We start from the raw sequence: 22,207 nt of genomic DNA, 5'->3' as shown, positions 1-22,207 counted from the left end.
TACGGCTGTGTTTAAAAAAACCCCAATCCTTAGCAGCATTTCCCTCACCTGGATTTGCCAGGTTATGCTGCAATTTGTCATTATTTGTCGTGACATAGCACAAGGAAAAGCACCCCCAAAACCTGATTCAGAGCCAGTCAAGGCTACCTTGGAAAACGTCACTGTCTCGAAAGACAACACTCATGGAAGAACGGCGCGGAGGTTTCCGCTGCCGGAGCCGCTCGGGCGCAGTGTCGGCGCAGGGGCTCGGCCGTGAGCCCGGGGCAGGTCCCGGAGCCTTGAGCGTGCTCCGAGCCGGCCCCGAGCCGGCCGAGCTGGGGCCGCTGCGCAGCTCGGTGCCAGCAGCGGCTGCAGAAAGCCGGGGGGGCGGGCCCTGCCCGCCCTTTCCGCTCCGCGCAGGGGGAGGAGCGGCTGCGGCGGCGCCGCTCGGAGCTGGGCTTCTCTGCCGGGACCGGGACCAGAACCAGAACCGGGATCGGATCGGTACCGGGATCGGGACCGGCATCTGCATCGGGATCAGAACCAGGACAGCGGAGCCGGGAGCGCGCCTCCGAGCGGCGGGGCGGGCTGCGGCGCTCCGGGCTGTGCGCCGCCGGCCGGGGCACGGCTCTGCACCGGGACGGCGCGGCTCCGCTCCGCGCACCCTGCGCGTCTCTCCGCACCGCAGCGCGGCCCCGCTCCGCGCGATGCTGCCCGGGCGCTCCCCGCACCGCTGCGCCTGAGGCGGGCGCGGGGTGGTCATGCAGTCCTCGCTGCCTTAGCTGAGCGCGGCGCTCGGCCCGGAGCCCGCGGCCATTCCCCGGCGGCACTCGCGGCACCGGCACCATGAGGAACGGCGATGACCTGGAAGGCTTCGACGGCGAGGCGTCCAGCGCCTCCATGATCTCGGCGGCCAGCAGCCCCTACCAGCCCACCACGGAGCCCGTCAGCCAGCGCCGCGGGCTGGGCGGCCTGCGCTGCGACCTGGACTACCTGCGGGGCACCTTGGGCAGGCTGAAGCTGGCCGAGGTGGTGAGTAGCGCGGCGGGGCGCGGGGCTGCGGCCGGGCGGAGTGAGGGGCGGGCCCGGCCGGGCCGTGCGGCTCTGCCGGCGCCGCGGGAGCGAGTTCCACCGGCGTGCCGAGCAAACCGCTGCAGGGCCGGGGCAGCACGGCAGGCAGCCGCGGTACCAGCAGCACACCTTCTGACCCCGCTCATGGCGTCCCGGTGCCCGGGGTTGCCTCCCGGCCGTGCCCGGGTGAGGCTCCGCCGTTCCCCCGTGGGACCCGCCCGGTGCCGGGTGCGGAGCGCGCCGGGCCCGGGATCCGCCCGGAGCCCGCAGAGCCCTCGCTCGCCTGCTTGCCCGTAGGGGGCTGAAGTTCTCCTCAGTGCCTCTAGTAAAAAGAAAGAAACCCTTAAAAACTCTGGAACACCAAACGTGAGGTTTTGTATTGTGAAATTAAACGTGAGCTGGGTTCGTTCGTGTGCTTTGGACATCTGAGCTGGTTCAGTTTGATGGAGCCCGTGCAAGGCTTGGACCACCCCAGCAGTGAAACACGTAACAAACACCAAAGCATTTCAGCAGTTTCTGTGGTGCTAGTGCTGATGTTTGCCTTCATCTGATCTGCTTTCCAAGTCACTATGATTTTTATATTTTTCAAATCAACAAATGTGTTTTTCAGGATATTAGGAAAAGAGTCATTTTATGAAAATGGCAATCACCTTGAAATAGATTTTGAAGTGATTTCTTACATTGTGTTGCAAATTCTTGCAACTTAAGTTCTTTGAGAAATGTGATGCCAGAAACGTTTTAATATTTCGTATTTATAACTTTGGCATTTTAAACCGCTGCTGGTTAGTACAAGGCAAAACTTGCACATACAGGTTTCATGAAAAACGCATTGGAAGTATCCTGGCTTCAGATGCACACAAGTTTATAGAGGACTCTGGTGATGAATTCATTTTTTATGACTGCCCAGTAAAATCCAGCGTTTGGAAGTGTGATTTGTTTTCATCTCATCTCCTCAGCGCAGGGTAGGATCTGTGCTCTGCAAGTGGTAGCAGTGAGCGTGTTAGCCCAGTAAAACAACAGGGACCAGCAGTGTGTGTGTTGTGTGTGTTCAGGACTGGAGCCAAAGGATCTGTCATCACTGTGCAACATCTACCTGTCTTCGAGCTGTTAAAAACTGTCCATGTGGTGGAAATCCTGGGGTGGTGCTGCCTGATACGCTGAAATAATCTGCCCTCGGGATTTTTGTTTCAGTTCCTACTGCAGATCCTTTCTGCAGTACACTAATAACCATGGCAAGTCTTGTTAAAAACTTGTCAGTAAAATGACTAATTACTGATTGTAACTAAATCCTTTATTATTAAATCTGACTTGCTTGGAACAAATCCCAAAGATACTTGGAGTACACCTCGTAAGTTTTTAAGTCGTGTAAAGAAAGATGGGGGAAAACCAGGCTGTGCTGGAGTTAGCGAGGTTTCCTTGTCCCTGCACAAAGACACTGCTGCTCCCAGTTCATCCTTGGGGAGATTGATACTTGCAGAGCTGTGTCTTGAGAGGAGCTGAGCCGTGCTTTGTGCCCTTTTCATAAGAATGATCTGAGCTATTGCATGTGGTTCCCAGGAGTGTACGAATGCAGAGGGGCAGCAGTTAAGAAGAAATTAAATTAGCTACTGTGGGGTGGAAGGCTGTGTACCACTTCAGCCTGGTTACTCGTACTCAAAAAAACTCCTCATTCATGGTAATGGAAGAGCAGACTACTGACATTTGCAAACCGATGGAAAACTGAGCAGTGTTGGAAAAGAAAGGAGAGAGAGCACATTCCACTGTGTACTTAAGTTGCTTGTTTGCCAAGTATAATTATTTCAATTACAATATTCAATAATGCCTTTACAAAAATACTGTAGGAACTGAAATGTAACAGAGTCTGTGGTGTAGAACTCTATGTCTTTAAAACAAGAAGGAACTCCTGGCACTCAAAAAACATTACAAAAAGGAAAAAGGCAAGTATTGGTTAAGATAAAAGTCTCTAAGTGTATTTTAGTAAAAAAAGAATGTTACAGGAAATACTACAATGCATGTGCTTCATTTAGCATCAAGATTTATCTTAAAATACATTTGTGATTGACAGGCAAAATATCAGCTCAAGGCAAACATTGCTGCTGCTTGTTCTAATCTTTCCTTGAAGGGCTTCCCACAAACTGCCCTGTGGTGCTGAGGGAAGGAAAACTGCTGCTCTGTGGCTTGGATGGCCCTGCTTCCAAATGCCCATTTTTGACTGTCAGAAGGAACAGGAAATGGGGAAAACCCCACATCGCTTAAAATAGGTGTAAGGCTCTGTTAATTTATTGTAGATTTATCTTTATGGTTCCAAATAAAGGGGTTGTTACAAGAAGGAAACTGCGATGACATTGTAGGCATGTGGAGTAATGTAAGTCCTGCTAGAGGGGACAATAGTTTTAACTCATTAACATTTCAAGACAATATGCCCATAAGCGTCCTTTGAAGGGACACCAACATAAAGGGTTGTGATGATATTTCTTGTATGGTATTGTGCAGCTTATTTCTCAGCCTTGTTTTGGTTTTTGCTAAGTTTAGATTTGGTTGCAGACTGGAAAACTACAATTCAGAGCTACATCTCCTCTTTATGGCCAAGCTGAGGAGTTCCTAGTCCTTGGCCGGTGGTCAGTAATAACAGTGTGAGGAGCAGTGAGGGAGTGCGGGAAAGGGCCCATGTGGAACAGCTTAGCGTTGAACTGATTTCCCTGGATTTGACAGTGTTATTGCCAGGTGGGTGAGCTTTTCAGAAAGGAGTCCTTTGCCTGTGTCTCAGTGTTCTGTTGAAATAGTTGTGTGTGTTTGTTGGGATCTGTGAGGGAGCACCTGCTGCACTGGGGCTGCAGCCGTAGCCTCTTTACAGCAGCAGCTTGGAGGAAGGTGGGGAGTGTTGGACCACGTCAGGAAAGGAGTGTGCAGGGCTCCTGACACCCGAGGGTGTCACTGGACAGGTGGGGAGTGACACACGAAGGGCATGAAGGGAAATGGAAGGGGGCAGGACTTAAGGTAGCTTGGAGCTTTCATGTTTGCTTTGTGCCTTTTGGTTTTGTTCTTATGGGACTCTGAACTCCAAAGGGAGGTCAGGGAGAAGCCAGTGCATTTGTGTGCTAACCAGAGAAATGGTTTTCCTTTGGAGAGGTTGTCTCTATTGACCTTCTGGCAATTAAAAGGAGCAGTACCTTTTCTCATGGAAGGAGTGAGAGGTGGCTGTCCTTGGAGAGCAGAGCAGGAATGTTCTTTAGCATTTATTCTCATTTCTTTCTGGCATGAATTTGTTTCTCATGCTTTTGAGGGCTTTAATACTTCCCACAGAGACTGCTGTACGGTGATGAAATGAATATCACTGGAAAACTTTGCTATGGATGTCCTCAAATTATTTATTTCAGTACTTTCTGCCCATTCCCCTGAATTCCCTAAGGACAGTCTCTCCTTTTCCTGAGTGTGCTTGCTGAAAAGAGGTGTTTACTGTGGAGAGTCAGGAGGGGCCCATTCTGCCATGCCAGGGAGATGAGCTGGTTAGCAGGTACCCCCTTTTTGCTGGAAATAGTTTCAGTTTAGATGAGACTGTCTGCTTCCCCCCCCCCCTTTGTTTTAGTTTTCAGCTTTTCAAAATGCATTATTTTTCCTTGGTTATTGTAATTGTGCACCTTCAAGGATCTTACTGTCGTTAAAGCTGGGCATAGACATGTCCTACTGAAATTCCCGTGGCCAGTCATGGCTGCCCTATGTCTGCTGCTCAGTTTTCCTGGGAGTGTGGCTCCAGGTGGGCTGCTCATAGGCTTGAAGGAAAGGAAAACTAGGCAGGATCCTGTTGGGAACCCTGTTGGTTCTCACTGGAATCCTGCCAGGTTTGCACAGGCACTTGATTTAAAGTAACGTGTATCACCTTTAGCAGCTGGGCCAGTGGGTGTGAAGAATTGTGCGTGGTCAGTTCCTGTGACATTGGCAGCAGTTAGGAATGGTTTACCTGGAGCAGTGGGATCACAGAGCAGCCTTCTGGTGGGAGCAGCAAGAGGCAGAAACCACTTAGCATGTGCTGGCTCAGAGGGTGGATGGCATTTGTGGTGACTGTTGATGGCTTCTGTGGCTCAGACAGCCCTAGCCCAGGAGACATTCTTCCACTCATGTGTTTGTTCCAAATGCTACAAAAATCCATCAGATATTCCTTTTAAAGAAGATAATACTTCTGCTTGGGAGGTCTCTGAGCTGCGAGGTGCTGATGAGTGCACTGGGAAGTATCACTCCATGCTTGCTCTTGTCTTCTTGTCTATAGCATTTGGTGTTACCAGGGGAGGCAGCAGTTTGAGCTAAATGAAATCTGGTGGGAATAGCAGTTCAGATGTTCACAGTTTTCAGAATAAAAATTCCATCTTCATTGGTGAAGAGTAGCTGTGCATTGAAAAAAAGTTGTTTTGTGGCTTACTGTTCATTATACATTTCCAGATTCAGAAATGGGTTGCGGAGGCCAGGACTTCAGTGGAACTCTTGGCTGTCAGGTTCTGTTGTGATGAAGAAAACAAAATTCAAAAGCCAGGAATGCATGCCTACATGGGTAATAAGAGTATTGAGAATTCTCATTGTTAATTATATTAGAAAATTAAAGTAATTATATTTATGTTCCAAGGAACAAGCTAATTGATGACTATTAGAATCTGGTTGAAAACTATTCTGAGGTGTTCATTAATCTCATATTTAGTTATTGCTTCTTCTTGTGTCTTGAGCTCAGCATCTCAGCTGGAGGGGAGGATTACATGGAGCCCCCAACCTCCCAGCTGTGTGTGATGTGTCACAGCTGAGGGCCTGTCTGACTTGGCTGCTCCTTTGCCCCTGCAGTGCTCTGGGTGTGATTCCCAGCTGGGAATGGGTGGCTGGAGCAGGGGGCTGGGTGCTTCCCAAGCAGCTGCCATCTGGAAGTCAGGGAAGTTCCAGGGAACCACATGATCAGTGTGAATGAAGGGAGATTGCTTTTGCACTGGTTATGGTGGAGTTTGGATTTCTGTCAGTGGGGTGTTAATTCAGTTCAGGGAGCTAATGGAGGGCAGTGGGGGGATGTTCTGAGGAGGTCACAGCAGCCAGGCTATCAGTCCTGGTGGGAAGCACTCGGTGCTCCTGGTGAAAAGCAGGGTACTGCAGGAGGCACTCAGAGGGAACTTCAGGTCCCTGGCAGCCCTGTACCTGCCTTTTTTATTCACAGAGGATGGTTTCACCTTGAGGTTTAGTTCTCTTCATTTGTTCTGCACTTTGGAGGGATAGAAGCCTTCCTCCTTTTCCTTGTGGATTTAGTTGGAGCAATTTAAAGCTCTTTGTTCCTGTGCTAACACTGCCCCTTGCTGTAACTCCTCCTGGCCCTCCTGCCCTCAGCCAGCCCTGTTCCTGCTGCACTTGTCCAAACGACAAAAGGGTTTGGACAGTGCTGGACAAGGGGCTCTCAGCAGCCACAGCCTGAGCAGTGCTGACCTTTGGGCTGGGTCCCACCACTCTGCAATGTCACTTTTCCAGACACTTCTCCTCTTTCATCCCAGGATCACACTGGCAATTTATAGTCACTCTGTGATGATCTGCATCGTCCACCTTTTTATTCTCTTGTACTCTCTAAACAATGAATGTGTGTTACTGTAAGAAATCATTGTGATTTTTTTGTGTCATGTGCTGAGCTTTGATTTTTGGTGGCATTTGTAGCTGCTTGTTCAGAAGATGTTGAGTATCACAGTGGATACTGGTGATCTCTGGTGTTTAGTCTTAGAAAAAGGCTGTTATATCATATTGAGAGGATCAGATTTGTAATGCACAAATGTGGTGTCTCTTCAGTGCCTCTGAAACTCTTGACTTTTCTTCAAAAATATTTCTCTTCAAAGGTTGTGGATCTGCGTTGCTGTGTGGTGATGTTTTTATCCTAATATTTACTGTGGAAAAATAATAAGATAATTCTGTTTAGCTTTGCTTTTTATTGTTTCTTTGAGCAATTAAAGAAATTACTGTGGCTGTCTTCCCACAAAAAGGTGAATGGATATTGGTTTCTTTCAGAGTGTCTCTTAACTACCATCTGGCCATGGTCATATCTTTCTGCCAGTAACCTCCAAATTCCTGTTAATAATTTCCCTCCTAAGATGGTAGATAGTTTTTAAATTTCAGAATTCTGATTCTGAAGATTCTGATTTCAGAAGAAATTCCTACTATGTCTGTACCAAGTATGTTGTATTTTTTTCTCTTCCATTATGAACCAGTGCAATAGTAATAGATGCACTACACTAATGTAGTTCTCATGGTATTAATAATTGGAAAGCTGTCTTCTTGTAATGTTTCTGGTAATATCTTTTGTTGATGAGGCTCCCTAGTGATTTAATTATCATCTTGAGATGAGAAAGGCAAGGACTAGAAATTTAAGAGGTTGTAACTTAATCAGTGTTGGGGGAATCCATTACTTCTGGTGAGAGTTAATGCATCATTTTGCAAAATCAACTTGCACACTTTCCAGTAGCCATCATCATCCTGTGCTCTAAGTTGCATTTCATCAAAATCTCTGTTGCTTCAGGACCTCAGCAAATAATTATGCACTGAAATTTTGCATACAAAGAAAACTAAATGCACAGTGAAGAGACTTCTTGATACCTTAGGATTTTGGCTTTTACATTTTTCGAATCCTGTTCTGCATTAGTGTATAAACTCTGTAGAGAGTGTTAGTTGACTCTCTTCACGTTTTGGTCAGACAAAGCAATCCCTTTAGGCCTGAAATTGAAGGACACCCTGCAGCCTCCGGCCCTGAAAAGTACAAACAGAAGTGAGTTGGAGGGGAGGAAACTGGGGGAATATGACTTCTTTACCTGGAGCTGTAATTGGAGGATTAACCCTTGATATGTAAATGGACCAAATTTATAATTGTCTGAAAAACTCCATCGTCCATCTTGGGAGTAGCCCCTCCTGGAGGCTTTTGACTACCCAAAATGTGCCTTTTGAAGGTCTTTAATAAATACCTACTTTTATTCTCTTAACCTTGTCTAGCCTCTGTTCTAGGTAGCCACTCCAAGGCATCATCTTATCACTGGGTCAACTGCTGTTGTTCTGTAGTGCTAAAGTCACCACTTATTAGAGCTGCAATTAAAAATACATTCTTATATAAAAAAAAGAAAAGTGGCCTAATTCTCAGGTGATTTGTGTAGTTGCTTCCAAAATATGGAAGTGATGTTTAGGTTTCCCTGGAACTTGTGCCATCAACTCCAGAATATGGGAGGAGGGAAGCAAAAGCTGGACACCAACTTGCTGTAGAATAGGTGTAAGAACACCTGGCCATGAGTAGAGAAAAGATGGCTCAGAAATATTGCTGGCAATGGGCAGAGAGGTCCTAGAACTGGTGTAGCTCTCACCCAGAGTGAGAGGTCACTCACAGTCCACAGTGGGGGCTCAGGTGAACAGAAATCCTCTGATGTTTTAATCTCACTGTGCGCAAATTAAACTGGGAACTATAACTCAGAGTATCAGATTCCTGACTGTGGTGTCTAATGAACTGTAATTAAGGCTCTGGTGTGTAATGCTTTATCTTGTGGGAGAGTATGATGCATTTTTACCCAGACAAGTGTTCCAGCATCGAGCTAAACTTCTGTTAATGTGTAACTTGGTATTCAGGTGGTGATGCTTGCATGTCTTTCAATTTTCTTAAGCTTGTATGCACATTCCCAAAGTGTTCAGTTTCCAAGCGAGCTGACCTGGCTGGGGTTGTTTGCTTCATTCAGGAGAGGCTGAAAGCCCAGCAGTGCCAGCGAGCAGGAGCACGCTGTGTGCTGTGTCCGAGTTGCACGAGGTGCTGCTTCTGCTGTGACTTCACTGAAGCTAACCCAGGGCGTTTTCAAATGCTGCAAATCTGCCAGTGATACAGCATTGCTCAAAACAGGTCTGGCAGTTTTTTTCCAAATTATTTGATGAATTGACTACAACCATTTCCATATTAGGAATTTTCTGTACTTTTGTACATTTTTGAACTGAAATACTTGTGGCAAGCAAGCACTGAGCATGGTTCTGAATATTATGAAATGCTTAAGTTCTCCAAGTCTTTAACTTCTGTCCCAGGAAATTATTTTTGTGTTAGAAATTATTTTCATGCTAGAAACTAATAATGCCACTTGAATGTCGTGAATAGATTAATTAGCTATTTGATGACAAGCTCTTCTGAAAGAAACTAATTGTTGCATTTAATGCTTAGAAATACTTTATCTAACGTAGATGAAACCTTTTGTTAAGCACAGTGGTATTTAAAGCAGAGACGCTGTTGTAATTAGTAACACTTTTAATTGCTTGGTGCAGCTGTGCAGCCCCCGGTGTGCAGGGTGGTGCTGGGGGCGAGGGCAGCCCAGCAGAGCTCTGTGCTGCTCACGGCATTTCCAGGGGCACGGCTGCTGTGCCCTGAAAAACCCCGGGGTGTGCAGCTGGGCAGTGGCATCGGGGGCTCTGTGCTGCTCCGGGCAGTTGCTCCTGCATGCCCTGTGGCCGCCGGTCCGGGCAGCACGGAGGCTCCCTGCGCTCCCCAGGGCAGCTGGCAGGGCTCTGCGTGTCCTGGCCGCATCTCCTGCGTTCATGTTCTCTTTCTCCAGCGTGTCTGGACTCTTTTTGCCTTTTAAGGCATGGCATCTAAGGGGGCCTTCGGGTTACAGTCTTGGGAACGTTGGGATTGCAGGGACATTTTGCACCATTTCCTTTAAACAAAAACAAACCCAAAAAACTTCAATGGATTCCATAGGATTACTTTAAGTTCTTGACTGTTCTCTCATTAAAATTTCTTTCTTTTAGTATTTGTGGGATGTTTGGTGTTTACTCATAATTGGGATTAAACGGGGTTTTAAAGGATACAGACAGATTCTGATAGTGATGAAATAGAACTTTCACTTTTTAAAATAGCCAAACAGGCTAGTTAAACTAGAGGCTGTGCAGACCAAATACTTGACAAAGTTTATGATTATACCTTTACTTCTTAAAATCAATAAATTACTTAATTTATCTGTTTGTTACCAGATTTACAGTACTGTGTTTTAATATTGTTTTGACTAGCCAGGTTTCCAGCACAAGCTAACTTCTGAACATGGATGGGAACATGAAGCCAGTTCAGAAGTGTTGATTTTTTTTTTTTCTCTCTTTTTTAAAAGCTGAATAGAGAATTCTCATAAGTGAAGCAATAGAGGTTTTTCATACTTTATTTAAAAATCACGCAAGTAGGATCTCAGTCATATGCTGTATTCCAGCAGAGTATGTGTGTGCAGCTGCCCAAGACAACAGGGCAGTTATATCTGCCCATTTTGTTTAAATAGCAAAGATATAAAAAGCTCTGCGTCCTTACAGCTTGACTTAATGGAAGGTGCCAGGAATTGGAGTGGAGAGGACACTGCACCCTTGCTGGGAGGTTGGGGAGGGAAAGGTGGGGGCTGTACTGGGAGGTACCTCCTGAGTGCCCCACGCAGGTGTCACTAACAGCTCATAAATGCTGGTACAGAACTGGTGACTCTGCTGACTTCAGTGACACCAACTATTAAATTAGTCTGTAAAACTGACAGGATTTGACAGTGATTTTTAAGGAAGGTTTTATTTCCCTGCTTTGGTGCCTGAAAGTGAGGCTTGCTAACAGAGCAGTCAAGCTGGATTTAGTCTCCATTTTGTTACCTGTAGCCAGCTTCACTCTGTGTTACTGTTGTGGTAAAGCCTGCGTGAGTAGCAGTATAGCAGCAAATGGGACTAATGGGAAAATATTTTATTCTCCATTCTGCCCCCACTACTTGCAGCTGGCAGTGGCTGAGGAAGATGCAGATGACTTAATGCATACAAAATTACGTTCAGTGTGGCACCATAGAAATGTATGATGGTTTCTTTGACCTATTTTTGCCCGTCTCGTTGAAGAACATGATATGCAAATGCTGGTCAGATTGTGACAAAATTGGACTTGAAGAAACCAAGCTGAGTAGTCGTGCTGTTTAAGAATTTTCACTCACTGCTGTGTGCTTTAATTCTGGTTTTTATCAGCACCCTGGAGCCCTGTTCTGAGGCCTGGCCGCACTGCTCTGCAGAGCTCCCTGGGCTGGTGGCCTGTCCCTCTCTGCTCCCCTGGGGCTTCTTGAGAGAATTTGCCTGCCTGACCTTGGTGAGCTGCAGCTGCCTCTGAGGAACCTGCCCTGTCTGGCACCAGGGAGCATCGCTAACAGACCAGCTTGTGGGGCTTGGGAATTAGAATGGCTGTAAAATCTGCTTGCAGACACTGCCAGAATGAGCACGAGACAATGAATGGGAAAATTGAGCCTCAGATATTGGGATATGGTGAAAAAGGGGTGGAGAACCATCTACCTCCCTTAGTTTTTCTGTTTGATGACACTGTAGCCATTGGCACAATTCGTGCACTGTAGATACAAAACAAACCTTTCATTTATGAGTTGTCCACTTTAATGGGTTGTTCAGGAATTAAGTGATTAATACAGAATATTAATGGGAAAGTTAAAAATGTGAGACTCAGTGTTGGGATTTTGTTCATTATTGTCTTGAAGGACTTGTTTCTTATGAAAATATTATGATTTGTGCCACACAAGAATTACAGTTTCTGGGGACTGGAGGCACAGGTTCCTGTGGAGAGGAATTAGTGGGAGAAACCAGTTATCTTTGGCCTTGTTTAAAGCATGGCTCTCTGTATGGTCTTCAAATGAACCTTCCTGTAGGGGTGGGGTTGCTAAAAAACTGTTGATGGAATTTTGTTTATGGGACAGGTGGCACATTACATCCATTTTGGTCTAATCTGGAAGGTTTGTTTGAATCTCATTCAGATTTCAATGGGGAAATGTCATGTGCCTGAAACAAAAACCTCCTTGCAATGTGCCTTGGCTTCAGATGCTGTTCAGTGGTTTGTTTGGTCGACTGCTTTGTGGATAAAACCTAAAATACATCTAAATCAGACTTTTTTTTTGGGTGGGGGGGGTTCATTGTTTTTGTTTTCTTAGGAAGAACTATATTTGTTTTATCTGTCAAAACCTACCGTGTGTTTAATGGTACTTGAATTGGAATTGGTTCTGCATTTATCTAGCAGATAAGAATGTTTGTTGTATAAGTGTGTCCAAGCAATAACAAAACTCTGTACTAATGCAGTTAGCAGGAAATAAGTCACTACATCATGTCTGTAGCTTTTTTTCTTCTAGATTCTATGATTAAGTTCACTTTAAAAACTGATGCATTTCTGGTTTAGCCAGTTGAGAATTTCTTCTGTTCACTGTAGTTCAATTAATTTTTTTGTGGAATAAGCCTTAGTTTTGATGTCATAAATGCTTTGAAAAAAACATTCTGTTGTTGATTTTGAGTGTTGATTACCCTCACTCTTAAATATGACCCTTTCCCTAATACACCATCAAAATGATTCAGGCCTCAGCAATATGTTCTTTATTTAGAATTGGTCTTCTGCCTAAACTGAGAAGGAGAAGTCAGCAGTAGCTGAATCTTGGGGTTATAGAAAACTGCTGGAGGCGGCAAAAGATCAGCTGATTCAGTAAAGATTCCACAATATTTAATACACTGGAGTTTTGCCACATTACAGCCAAAAGTGAACTAAGAAATAATGAAAACTTTGCAGCTCCGTGTAAAACACTGGAGGTGCAGTGATCTGAAACTCATATTTTCTGCTTTTATTTCTACCATCACCAGCAAAGCCAGACCAGAAGTGAATTGGGAGGCCTGGTGAATTTCTCTGGCTTGGTTTGATTGTGTTTGTGCCATTAGAGCACCATTTAGTTTACCCAGGGTGCTGAATCACAGGTGGTGCTTAAGCTTCCCTCTCTGGTTAAGTGTTGTTTTCCTAAACTTTCTGTTTTGCAGGGCAAGTTTAATACTCCTTTGTGATTTAAGGCCCCTTGCAGCCTCTTACTAGAGTTAATAACACTTTTCATGGAGTCTTGAGGATGCAGAGCAGGAGCAGGCGGGAAATCAGTCATTTTTTGCTTAGGGTAAAAGATGGTTTCCTGCTGGAGGAGCAGGACTGTGTTTGAGCCATATGATCCCAAATATTCATATCTGTGCCAGCTGTTTCAGATGTGGGTTGCATGTGCTTTGCAAGGAATGAGACCCACTTCGTTTCATGCATAAAGTTGGGACTGCTGGGCCAAGGAAATGAGAACAATAAATCTAGATTTTAATTCCAGAAAGTTCAAAGTCTTCAGATACTTTAAGCAGTGTAAAAGCAATATATTCCTCCCTATTTTGTGCATCTGTATTCTGCTGTGCCATTAATTTAAACAGTCTGGATGTAAAAATGTCTTGCTAGTGTGACATTCTTACTAAAATTCTGTGGGTATTTTTCAGGCAGAAAAAATGCTGACCATTTTGTGGTTTTTTGGAAATCATGCGTAATTATGTCATTTAACCACACAGTGAGGCTTTCTGTGGTAATGTTTTAGATAAACAGGAAAACTCATTTTTTACTTTGTTTTCATTGCAAAACTATCTTTTTATTTTTAGTGCAAAGTTCTTTGATTATTTTCCTCAAAAATATAGCACAACATATTCTGACAGGAAAAATACACCACTTGCAACCTCCTAAAAGTTCTTTTTCAGTGTTGGTACCCATCACAGCAGGTCTTCTCCATTTTGGGGAAATACAGTGTTTTATGTTTGATGCGCCTGTGTTGCCAAGAAAGTGATGTAAATATGAGCCATTTACATAGCCCCAAGGCAGATGATTTCTTCATTAAGGGCCCTCCTCCAGGGGAGTTTGCAGGAAAGTTGAGATGAATTGCAGTAATGCTGGGAGGCTGGTGTGGCTGACTCCAAGGACACTGGATCCCGGAGCAAAGGCTCTCTCAGGAATTCCCTGGCCCTGAGTTGTGGTGGTTCCATGGAGCTGCTCTGGGGACTCAGTGCAGGAATTGCCTCAGCAGTGCTGCACACCCCGGGCAGTAACACTTGCCACATTATTCAGGGCTGAAAGCACAAAGTGGCATCATTGGGAAGCACATCTCCTGTTTAAACCTCTGCTTGGGGCTTTTTTTCTCCTGCCTGTGAGACGTGGTGTTGGCAGATGGGGGATGAAGGGCAGGGATGCTCAGTCACAGCACGGGAGCTGCACTGCACACGCTGGCAGAGCCAGACCTTTCCTCAGCTTACCTGAGCATAGCTCATTCCTTCTGACCTTGCTTTGTAGACCACATCCTTACAAGAGAAAGGTGTTACTGCAGCTGGCCTGGGATACCTCTGCATGGACCTGAACATCCAGAATTAGCAGATGTTTCCGTCATGACAAAGTTGCATTTTAATGCAATATTCACTGTACTTACTCTAAGAGTGGAAGTAGAAGAGAAACCAAAAGTGACTGTTGAAAAAGACAAAGATTAGTGGTAAAAGAGGGCTATCCCAGTTTTAGGGTGTGGAGGAATTAGAGTGGAATAGAAAACTCTCCAAAGTTCTTGTTTGTTTTGTCCGTCAGAGAAAACTTTCTCTCTTGCCTTGGCCCAAGAAAGCTATAGCTGTGTTATTTGTGGGGGAGAGCAGTAATTCATCTAAGTGGAGAATTCCACCACATTCAACTTCTCATTTTTCCTTGGTAAACCAGCCTTCAAACTTCGGCTTGAGGAAAAACTTGTCAAATCTCATCACCCTAAACTCTGAAAAGATGTGTGATTTGAAAGTGGGAGTTGCCTCCTATGTTGGACAAATGTCATGGTGTATTTTGTTGGCCAAGACCTGTGCTCTGATACTGTGCTGTTCCTCTGGTTTTCTGGTTTTTTTTTAGCTAGTCTTGGAACTGCAGTTGTGGGAGGCAGAAGCAGGATCCTGGGTTTTGAGTGTTACAAGGCAAGGACTGAGCTGTAGCAGCTGGGGAGTTGGGTTTTTTCTCTGCAGCTTCGTGTCTCAGCCACCTGGAGCAGTGCAAACTTGGATGGAGCATGGAGGCTTCTCAGGAGGGCTGGAGGTTCTGGATCCTTGCTTCCTCTTCCCAGGAGAGTGTGTGTAGTCAGCATGGAAAGGAAAGGCAGCAGTTTTGTCTGGGATGGGAGCTGTGGCTGCAGGCAGAGCCAAGGAAGCTCTGGAGAAGGGACTTCCCTGCAGTTTGCAGGGGGGCACTCACTGCCTCACAGCCACGCCAGCCAGGGGTGTGCCTGTTCGTTCATGGGCTCATTTATGTACACTGCCTCATAAGTTGTTGATTTCATCAGTTAAAAACCACAGTGATAATGAATGTTAACACATGCTTGGTTCATTTTTTTTAATGAACCCTATCACTGGATGAGCCGTGGCCTTTGAGAAGCAGCTTTGATTCATGCAGCAGCATTTGCACAACATTTTTTAGATCTCTGAGTAAGTCGTGGGGCTGTGGAATCAACCTTGTGTATTTCACTTTCATTTCTTGTATTCTGAGTAGTTTGCTTTTTTACAGAATACGAAGTTAGATTCCTCTCTGAGTGAATGGCCAGTGAAAGTGATAGTAGGTATGCTTTATTGAAGTTTCATGTAACTTGTAACTACAAGTTGGGAGGATGCTTCTGGCAAGTGCATAAATGTGTAGGAGGACAAGATTATCCTGATGTTTTAAAGAGAATATATTTTGTATTGAGGATTGAGATTTCTATTGTGATTAGGAAAAGGGAAGTTTCTGTAGGAGCACAGGTTTTTTCTGATGAAGTGATTAATGTGGATTTCATGTTTTGCCGTGGCTTAGCTGTGAGACAGGAGTGGCAGGTGGCAGGAGGGTATTGTCTGTAGCACTGGCAGCATGGACAGTCTTTGAGAAGGGGAACATATATTTTTATTGCAAGAAAAATGCTAACAGATTTAGTTGTAATCTTATTTGAAGTACCAAAGAGTTAAAAATAAATGGTGTGTATGGGACTATTGTCCTTTTCCTGTCTCCCTCCATCAGACAGGGAAGCAATTGGGATTTTCTCCAGCCTCTCTGATGAATTTATCAGTAGAGTTGGGCTGCCACACCCCAGGCCACTGCTGCTGCTGCACGTCCTAAACTGATGGCACATCTTTACTTGCATTTGAAATGCTTTGGGTTAAGTCAGGCCTGAGTGTACACAGCTAAGGTTTTTATCTTATAAGAGTGTGTCACAGGTAAATGTGAAAGAAAGAAATTTTATCGTTTTTTAAGGGATAAAATGAAATCTAAATGTAGAGTTGCTCTGGAGTTTATTAATTCTGGGTTTGGGAATATGTAAATAACACAGGATTATTTGGGTTCATTGCTCCAAGTGCCTCTTCAGTACGTAATTAATTTCTAATGCTGTTTGAAGGAAACTCTTTGGTCTCTTTTGAGCTTTGCCAGCCAAGATGGGTGTGTTGGCCTTGAAGAAGGAATGCTGCCTGGTGTGGAGAAGAGTCAGTGTAAAAATTTATCAGCGAAACACCAGAGTTGTTGCCCAGTGCAGCACCTGATGTGCCAGAGATTTTGGCTCCTTCAGCCTAATGTTGGTGGCACAATTCAGAGTTGTTCATGTTTTGAGAAAATGAACCTAATATTTGGGGCTTGTACTACAGTACTTCTAGAGAATAATTGCAGAAGCATACCTTTTAAAAGAAAAAAAAATGTTTACAAGTGTCATATATCAAAAATAGTGTCAAGAAAAATAGAAACTTTATTGTATTGGAGAATCTAGAAGTAGAAATTTTGCTGGTTAACATTTAGCATTAAGTTGTGATGTTGATCCTTCTTGCAAGAGCAAAGATTGGTTTTTAAAGCTTTTTTCTTTTTAATTGCATTCAGTGTCATCTTCAGTTTTGAGGCTTGTGTTTACAGAGAAGATGAACTTCATTACATGCTAATACTTTAAAATGAGGCTGTGTCTGGACAGTAATTTTTTTTGTATATGTGTCATTGCTGAAATCATAGTTTGATTCTGCTTTGATTCTGAATATTCCATTTCACGCATGATCTTTCTTTCTGAAGCTATTCAATGTCAAAGATAAAATCTGAAATGTTTAATCACTGGGTATCCATTGAGAATTTGTTTGATGTGAATTGGCCTGCTCTGTTAGCTGACAAAAATTAGTGTGGCATCTGCTGTCTTTAATGAATATGTGCTAAGTGAACTGTGGGAGGCTTTCCACCCAAGTGTGAGGTTTTTTATTAAAGTAGTTTGGTTGAGTTTTAATCTGGTTTTAAATTTACATTTTCTGCTGTATTATGAAGTACGTGGCAAATGAGCATGAGGGGTATTGTCCTTTTCTTAGAATTACTGCTCATGTTAGTGACAAAAATGCTTTCTTGGTTACTTCTTTCAAAATCCTATTTCTTCATTTTGCAAGTTTTGTTGTGGGAGGCAAAGACAAACCAATGGGTGAAGCATAAAAAGTACTTGAAGGAAGTTTTTCTGCAAAACATTGAAATTGGCAAGTAAGGATTTAGCAGAAATTGGTTTTTATCCTGGATTCTGTCAGTCTTCTAAACTTATGTTTGTGCAAAACATTCAGATTGTTGAATATTTGGGTCTGAGGAAAGAATCTCGCTTAGTTCCTCATCTTCAGATTGAAGTGCTTACTGCGGATAGAATTTTGTGGCACAGCAAGAAGAGAATTCTTTCTAAAAAATGTCAGTGGGTGAATGGGGGTGGTTGTCCTGAAAACCAAAGCAAAACATTCTTAAGGCCTTCCTTGCTTGTCCTGGAAAATGCAGAAGCCCCAACAAAACAACAAAAACCCCCAAGTCATCCGTGCAGCTGCTTCAGGCGTGGTGTGAGAGCTGTGTGCCGGTGGTGTCCCAGTGGTGTCCCATGGTGCTGGCAGCTGTCCGTGCTGGCCTCGGGAGGGGAACATATTTTAGTTCTGTCCACTGGGCAGACTTTATTTCAAGTACAGTGAGTGCCAGGGTTTTATCCTAAATGGTGAATTCAGCTCTTGTTGAATTCAGAGTGCACACGTGTTAACTCTTCCAATACATCCTCTGAATTTAGTGTGACCTGTCATTGTGTCAGTTCCATGTTTGTGATTGCAGCACCAAGGGATTTTCCTTCATCTCTTAGCTGCTTGTTTTATTGTGCTATAAGGGAATGATAAAATATGTTTTTATATGAAATATAGTGTACTGATGATGATAAATGTGGAAAAGGGAGGCATTTTTGGAGACTGGTAGAAATCCTGAATCTGTTCTATTTTGAATTGATTTAGGTCTCAATTGGTAGTGAATTTTAAGTAATAATCTTCATTGACATGTCTTTGACAATCACACAACATTAATACTCTGTAGTTGTGCTTGAGGTTGACAAGTGCATTCCATCTTCTAGTTTTGGAATAGTGTATCATGAGTAAAAAAATGAAGTGAAGTGTTTGAGGTACTGTTTGCATGTTAAGCCAGTGGCCTGCAGGGGTTTCATGCTTTTTGGGGTGTCTTGGTCATTTTGATGTTAGAGTCCTTGTAATTGGGCTCAGTTGTTCTTTGTTGAATGGGACAGATCCAGAAAAATCTTACATTACTTTGCTTTTGTTTTTGCTCCCTCCACAGTGCCCTGCTGTAAACTAAAATCACACATTCCTGAGCGTAAACCGATCATGCTCCCAATGGAAATTTCAGGAATACTTGTGGCTACTTTCAAAATGTGGAAATCTATTTATTTTTTTTTCCACTTGTTTTTCTTCCCAGCTTTTGGCGCTGACGGCGTTCATCTGCATAGAGACCATCATGGAATGCTCCCCGTGCGAGGGCCTTTATTTCTTTGAGTTCGTGAGCTGCAGTGCCCTGGTGGTCACCGGAGCTCTCCTGCTTTTGTTCAGTCTCAACCTTCACACAAGAATACCCCAGATCAACTGGAATCTCACTGTAAGTTAATTTAAATCCTCGCTGTGTTAAAAATAGCTGCAAATCTGATTTAAGTTTGGTCTTTGCTTTCTCCTGTGGTTTAGTGCTGTGTATGAGTGTTCTTTATGCTGGGTAAAGTATACATTTTACTTACATTTATTTTGAATGCTAACAGCAGAATGAGCTGTAAAATGTAGCAAGATTAAACTACACCAAATAGAGCTAAAATTGTATTCTGGTAGATTGTCTTTGTGAGGACAAACTTCCTGCTAATGCCGGCAATTATGTTTTGTGGGTGAAGTGGATAAACATGCAGTTATTTAACTTTGTAAAATGTTAAAATGATAAAAATGTAGTTATTTAACTTTGACAGATGCTGTATTTACAGCAGCATGTTGTTCTCTCTTAACATGGAGTTTTTTTATATTAGGACAAATTTGCTACATATATTTTCTTACATAGACTAATACAGTCATTGGGCAGTAGTGTAGAAAATTAAGTGCTTTCTGTGAAAATTGGGTGTTTTGTATTGCCTACACACCTATTAAGTATTGACTGGCAATGCTTAATGTGTTCTCAGATATGAGGAGTTTTAGGAGGAGAACTGCTGGCAGTGCACATTCCTTTTGTACATGTCTCTATTTTCATGCTGTATTCTGAGTTAAACTTTCAGACTGGGTTGCATAAACACAGGTCACAAAATCAACATGTTAAGTCACTGTAGCAAAAGGTCTGTCAGCTTCAAGGGCAATATTTATACCAGCTTCTTTGGACAGTACAGATACAATTGTGCCAGTGTTCTGTGTTATAACAGTAATTTTGCAAGTACTGTTGGCGTCCCAGAGGTTTTTAGGCTTCTGTGTGATTTAAAAAAAATTAAAATGTAATTTATTAATGCAGCAGTTTGCTTAGTTTCTCAACCTAAATGACTTGGTTAAATTGAGACTGGAACGTGGAATAGGATGATCCTTTCTACCCTGGGGCTGCATAGTTAGTTGATGAATTCCTTCTAGGAATGCCTGGTAGATAGATAAGGTGTTCTGTGGCTGAACTGTCCAGAAATTATCCCTTCATGGTGGCATCAGTTGTGCCTGCATAGCACTTGTTAGGAGGTATTTTGGGGAAGGGGGCAGGGTTAAAAATCCAATCAGCTGTGCTTTGGAGTTTCTTTGTTCTGTTTTATAACAGTTTTTGAGCAGTGGTCATGCTCTGCACCCCCTGCCTAATCAGCACTGGAGCAGTGTGAGCAGGTCGGGGGCCAACCAAAGGCACCTGGAATACCCTGCAGTGCTTCAGCTCAGATTGCCACAGCCAGAGGCAGAAGGAGTCTGCCATGATCTCCTAAGGCTCCTTCTGTTAGTTGTGTACTGGAGGTGAAATGCTTCTCCCATCCTTGTACCAGAGCTCTTCAGAAGTGAGAAGGGAGCTGGCAGCTTGTGTCTTCCATGACCTCATGAGACCATCCTTCTTCCCGGTGTTTCTTACAGATTCCAGCAATCTGATTGTATTTGATTTTTATTTATGATTATTTGATCTTAACAAACAGTTGGGACTGTTCCTCTGACAGGAATGAGAGATTACCTTCAGTATTCAGAGTGCTTGGGACCATTCTGTGATTCTACAGCTGTTTCTGCTCCTGCAGGTACAGAGTGTGAGATCAAAGCTTGCTGATAAAACACCTGGGGGACAGTACTTTGGCCAAGTTAGTAGGAAATTTAAGAATGTAGGGTTCTGGCTGACTTTTTTTTTCCTTTTGCTTTATTTGGCATTTTAGTTTTTACAATTTAAATGTATGTTCATACATTATTTGCCTCTTTCAATATTTATTACTTTCCTGTGTCTTGATGGTTATTTTTATACTTTCTCAGCCTCTGTATATGACACAGTTATTACAGGAGCTGCTTTCTGAACAACAATCCTTCACATCCCTGAGTGCTTTAGGAGGAAGTCACTCCTGCTTATGTATAAATTCATCAAGATGCATGCTTTTAAAAATATATATGACTTTTATAATGCATATTTCCCTTGTGGAAGGTCTCAAGCATTGCATTGAGTGCTTTAGGAGGAAGTCACTCCTGCTTATGTATAAATTCATCAAGATGCATGCTTTTAAAATATATATGACTTTTATAATGCCTATTTCCCTTATGGAAGGTCTCAAGCATTGCATGTAGAAGCTGTGTGAGAAGAAGAGGCTGTTGGCGTGCTTGAAGGAATTTAATCAACTTAAATTTAGGAAGAAATCTTTCTTTAAAAATAGCACTTCTTCCTAGGAACCATTGAAAACATTTGCTTTCAAATGATCCTGTGTATTAGAAAGTACCTGGCCATCAACTGCTATTGTCCAACACAGGATTATTTCTTTTAAAAGCTTATTAAAATTAGAATTCTTTCCAGTGTTTTGTGGATATTGGCAGATGTCCCCTGTCCCTGGCTGTAATGAAAATGTGGATGAGTACAGACTAGGATCTAACAGATATGCAAAGTTGCTAAATTTAAAAAAAATGTATCTTTTTAGCCATTTGGGGAAAAGATATTTGTTTTGATCCTAATTAGAGACTTGCCAGTAATTTTCATATCTTCCTGAAGTAAACATGCAAGAAACATGGAGCTGGTGGGGCAGAAAAGAGCCTTGTCTGGGTGTGTTGGAGAGAGGCTGGTTTGTTCCAGCAAGATGAAAGAACAGTCCCTTGTCTGTGTTGTGCAGCACTATCAATATTATGCAAAAATGCAAAAGCTGGAGAACCTGTCAGTGGAAATTTCCATTTCCTTTATGCCTCAGAGCTCAAAGGGAGCCTATTCTGCAGGGAGACAGGAGTGGCCCAGGGGAATGGGGAGCACAGCAGCTCCTGCTCCACCAGGAGATCAGGCACATTTGCTTTCAGAGAGAGCTAATGAATTCTCCTATAGTTTAGTCTTTGCCTAAATTATCCTTTTTTCTTTTTTCTAAAATTCATGATTTGCATCTCATGTGATGTACACGGAGATCTGAAGGCCTGGTATCCATGGGGTGAGCGTGAGCTGGCCTGCAGGAGCAGGAAAGGTGCTGGAGTCCTGGGACTGTGACTGGGATCCTGCCCTGGGATCTGCTGCCCAGGGCTGGGCTCTGACTGGGATCCTGCCCTGGGATCTGCTGCCCAGGGCTGTGCTGTGACTGGGATCCTGCCCTGGGATCTGCTGCCCAGGGCTGGGCTGTGACTGGGATCCTGCCCTGGGATCTGCTGCCCAGGGCTGTGCTGTGACTGGGATCCTGCCCTGGGATCTGCTGCCCACGAGTGTGGTATGACTGGGATCCTCTCTTCTGCTCAGGGAGACACCTCAGTGGTGCCAGGGAGCTGGGAACACTGGAATTTGGCAGTGTCCCTTGGGTGGATGTTTGTGTGACAAGGGAAACCTGATTGTCTGAGTACCAATGTAAATCATTGCATG

The 22,207-nt window shown here is 43.9% G+C and overlaps 1 protein-coding gene across 1 annotated transcript in view; it reads left to right on the top strand.

The window, feature by feature from the left end:
• Window positions 1-423: 423 nt before the first annotated feature.
• CMTM4 (CKLF like MARVEL transmembrane domain containing 4) overlaps window positions 424-22,207 on the top strand; it is a 37,503-nt gene continuing 15,719 nt past the window's right edge. The window contains exons 1-2 of the mRNA XM_041397387.1: window positions 424-1,011; window positions 18,623-18,799. Of these exons, the coding sequence (XP_041253321.1) occupies window positions 826-1,011; window positions 18,623-18,799 (363 nt within the window). The 5' untranslated portion in view covers window positions 424-825. The remainder of the gene's footprint in view (window positions 1,012-18,622; window positions 18,800-22,207) is intronic.

The sequence above is a fragment of the Onychostruthus taczanowskii genome, unplaced genomic scaffold (assembly GCF_017590055.1).
Source record: "Onychostruthus taczanowskii isolate IOZ18803 unplaced genomic scaffold, ASM1759005v1 scaffold139, whole genome shotgun sequence".
Lineage (NCBI taxonomy): Eukaryota > Metazoa > Chordata > Aves > Passeriformes > Passeridae > Onychostruthus > Onychostruthus taczanowskii.
This window is presented reverse-complemented; position numbering and strand designations above follow the sequence as displayed.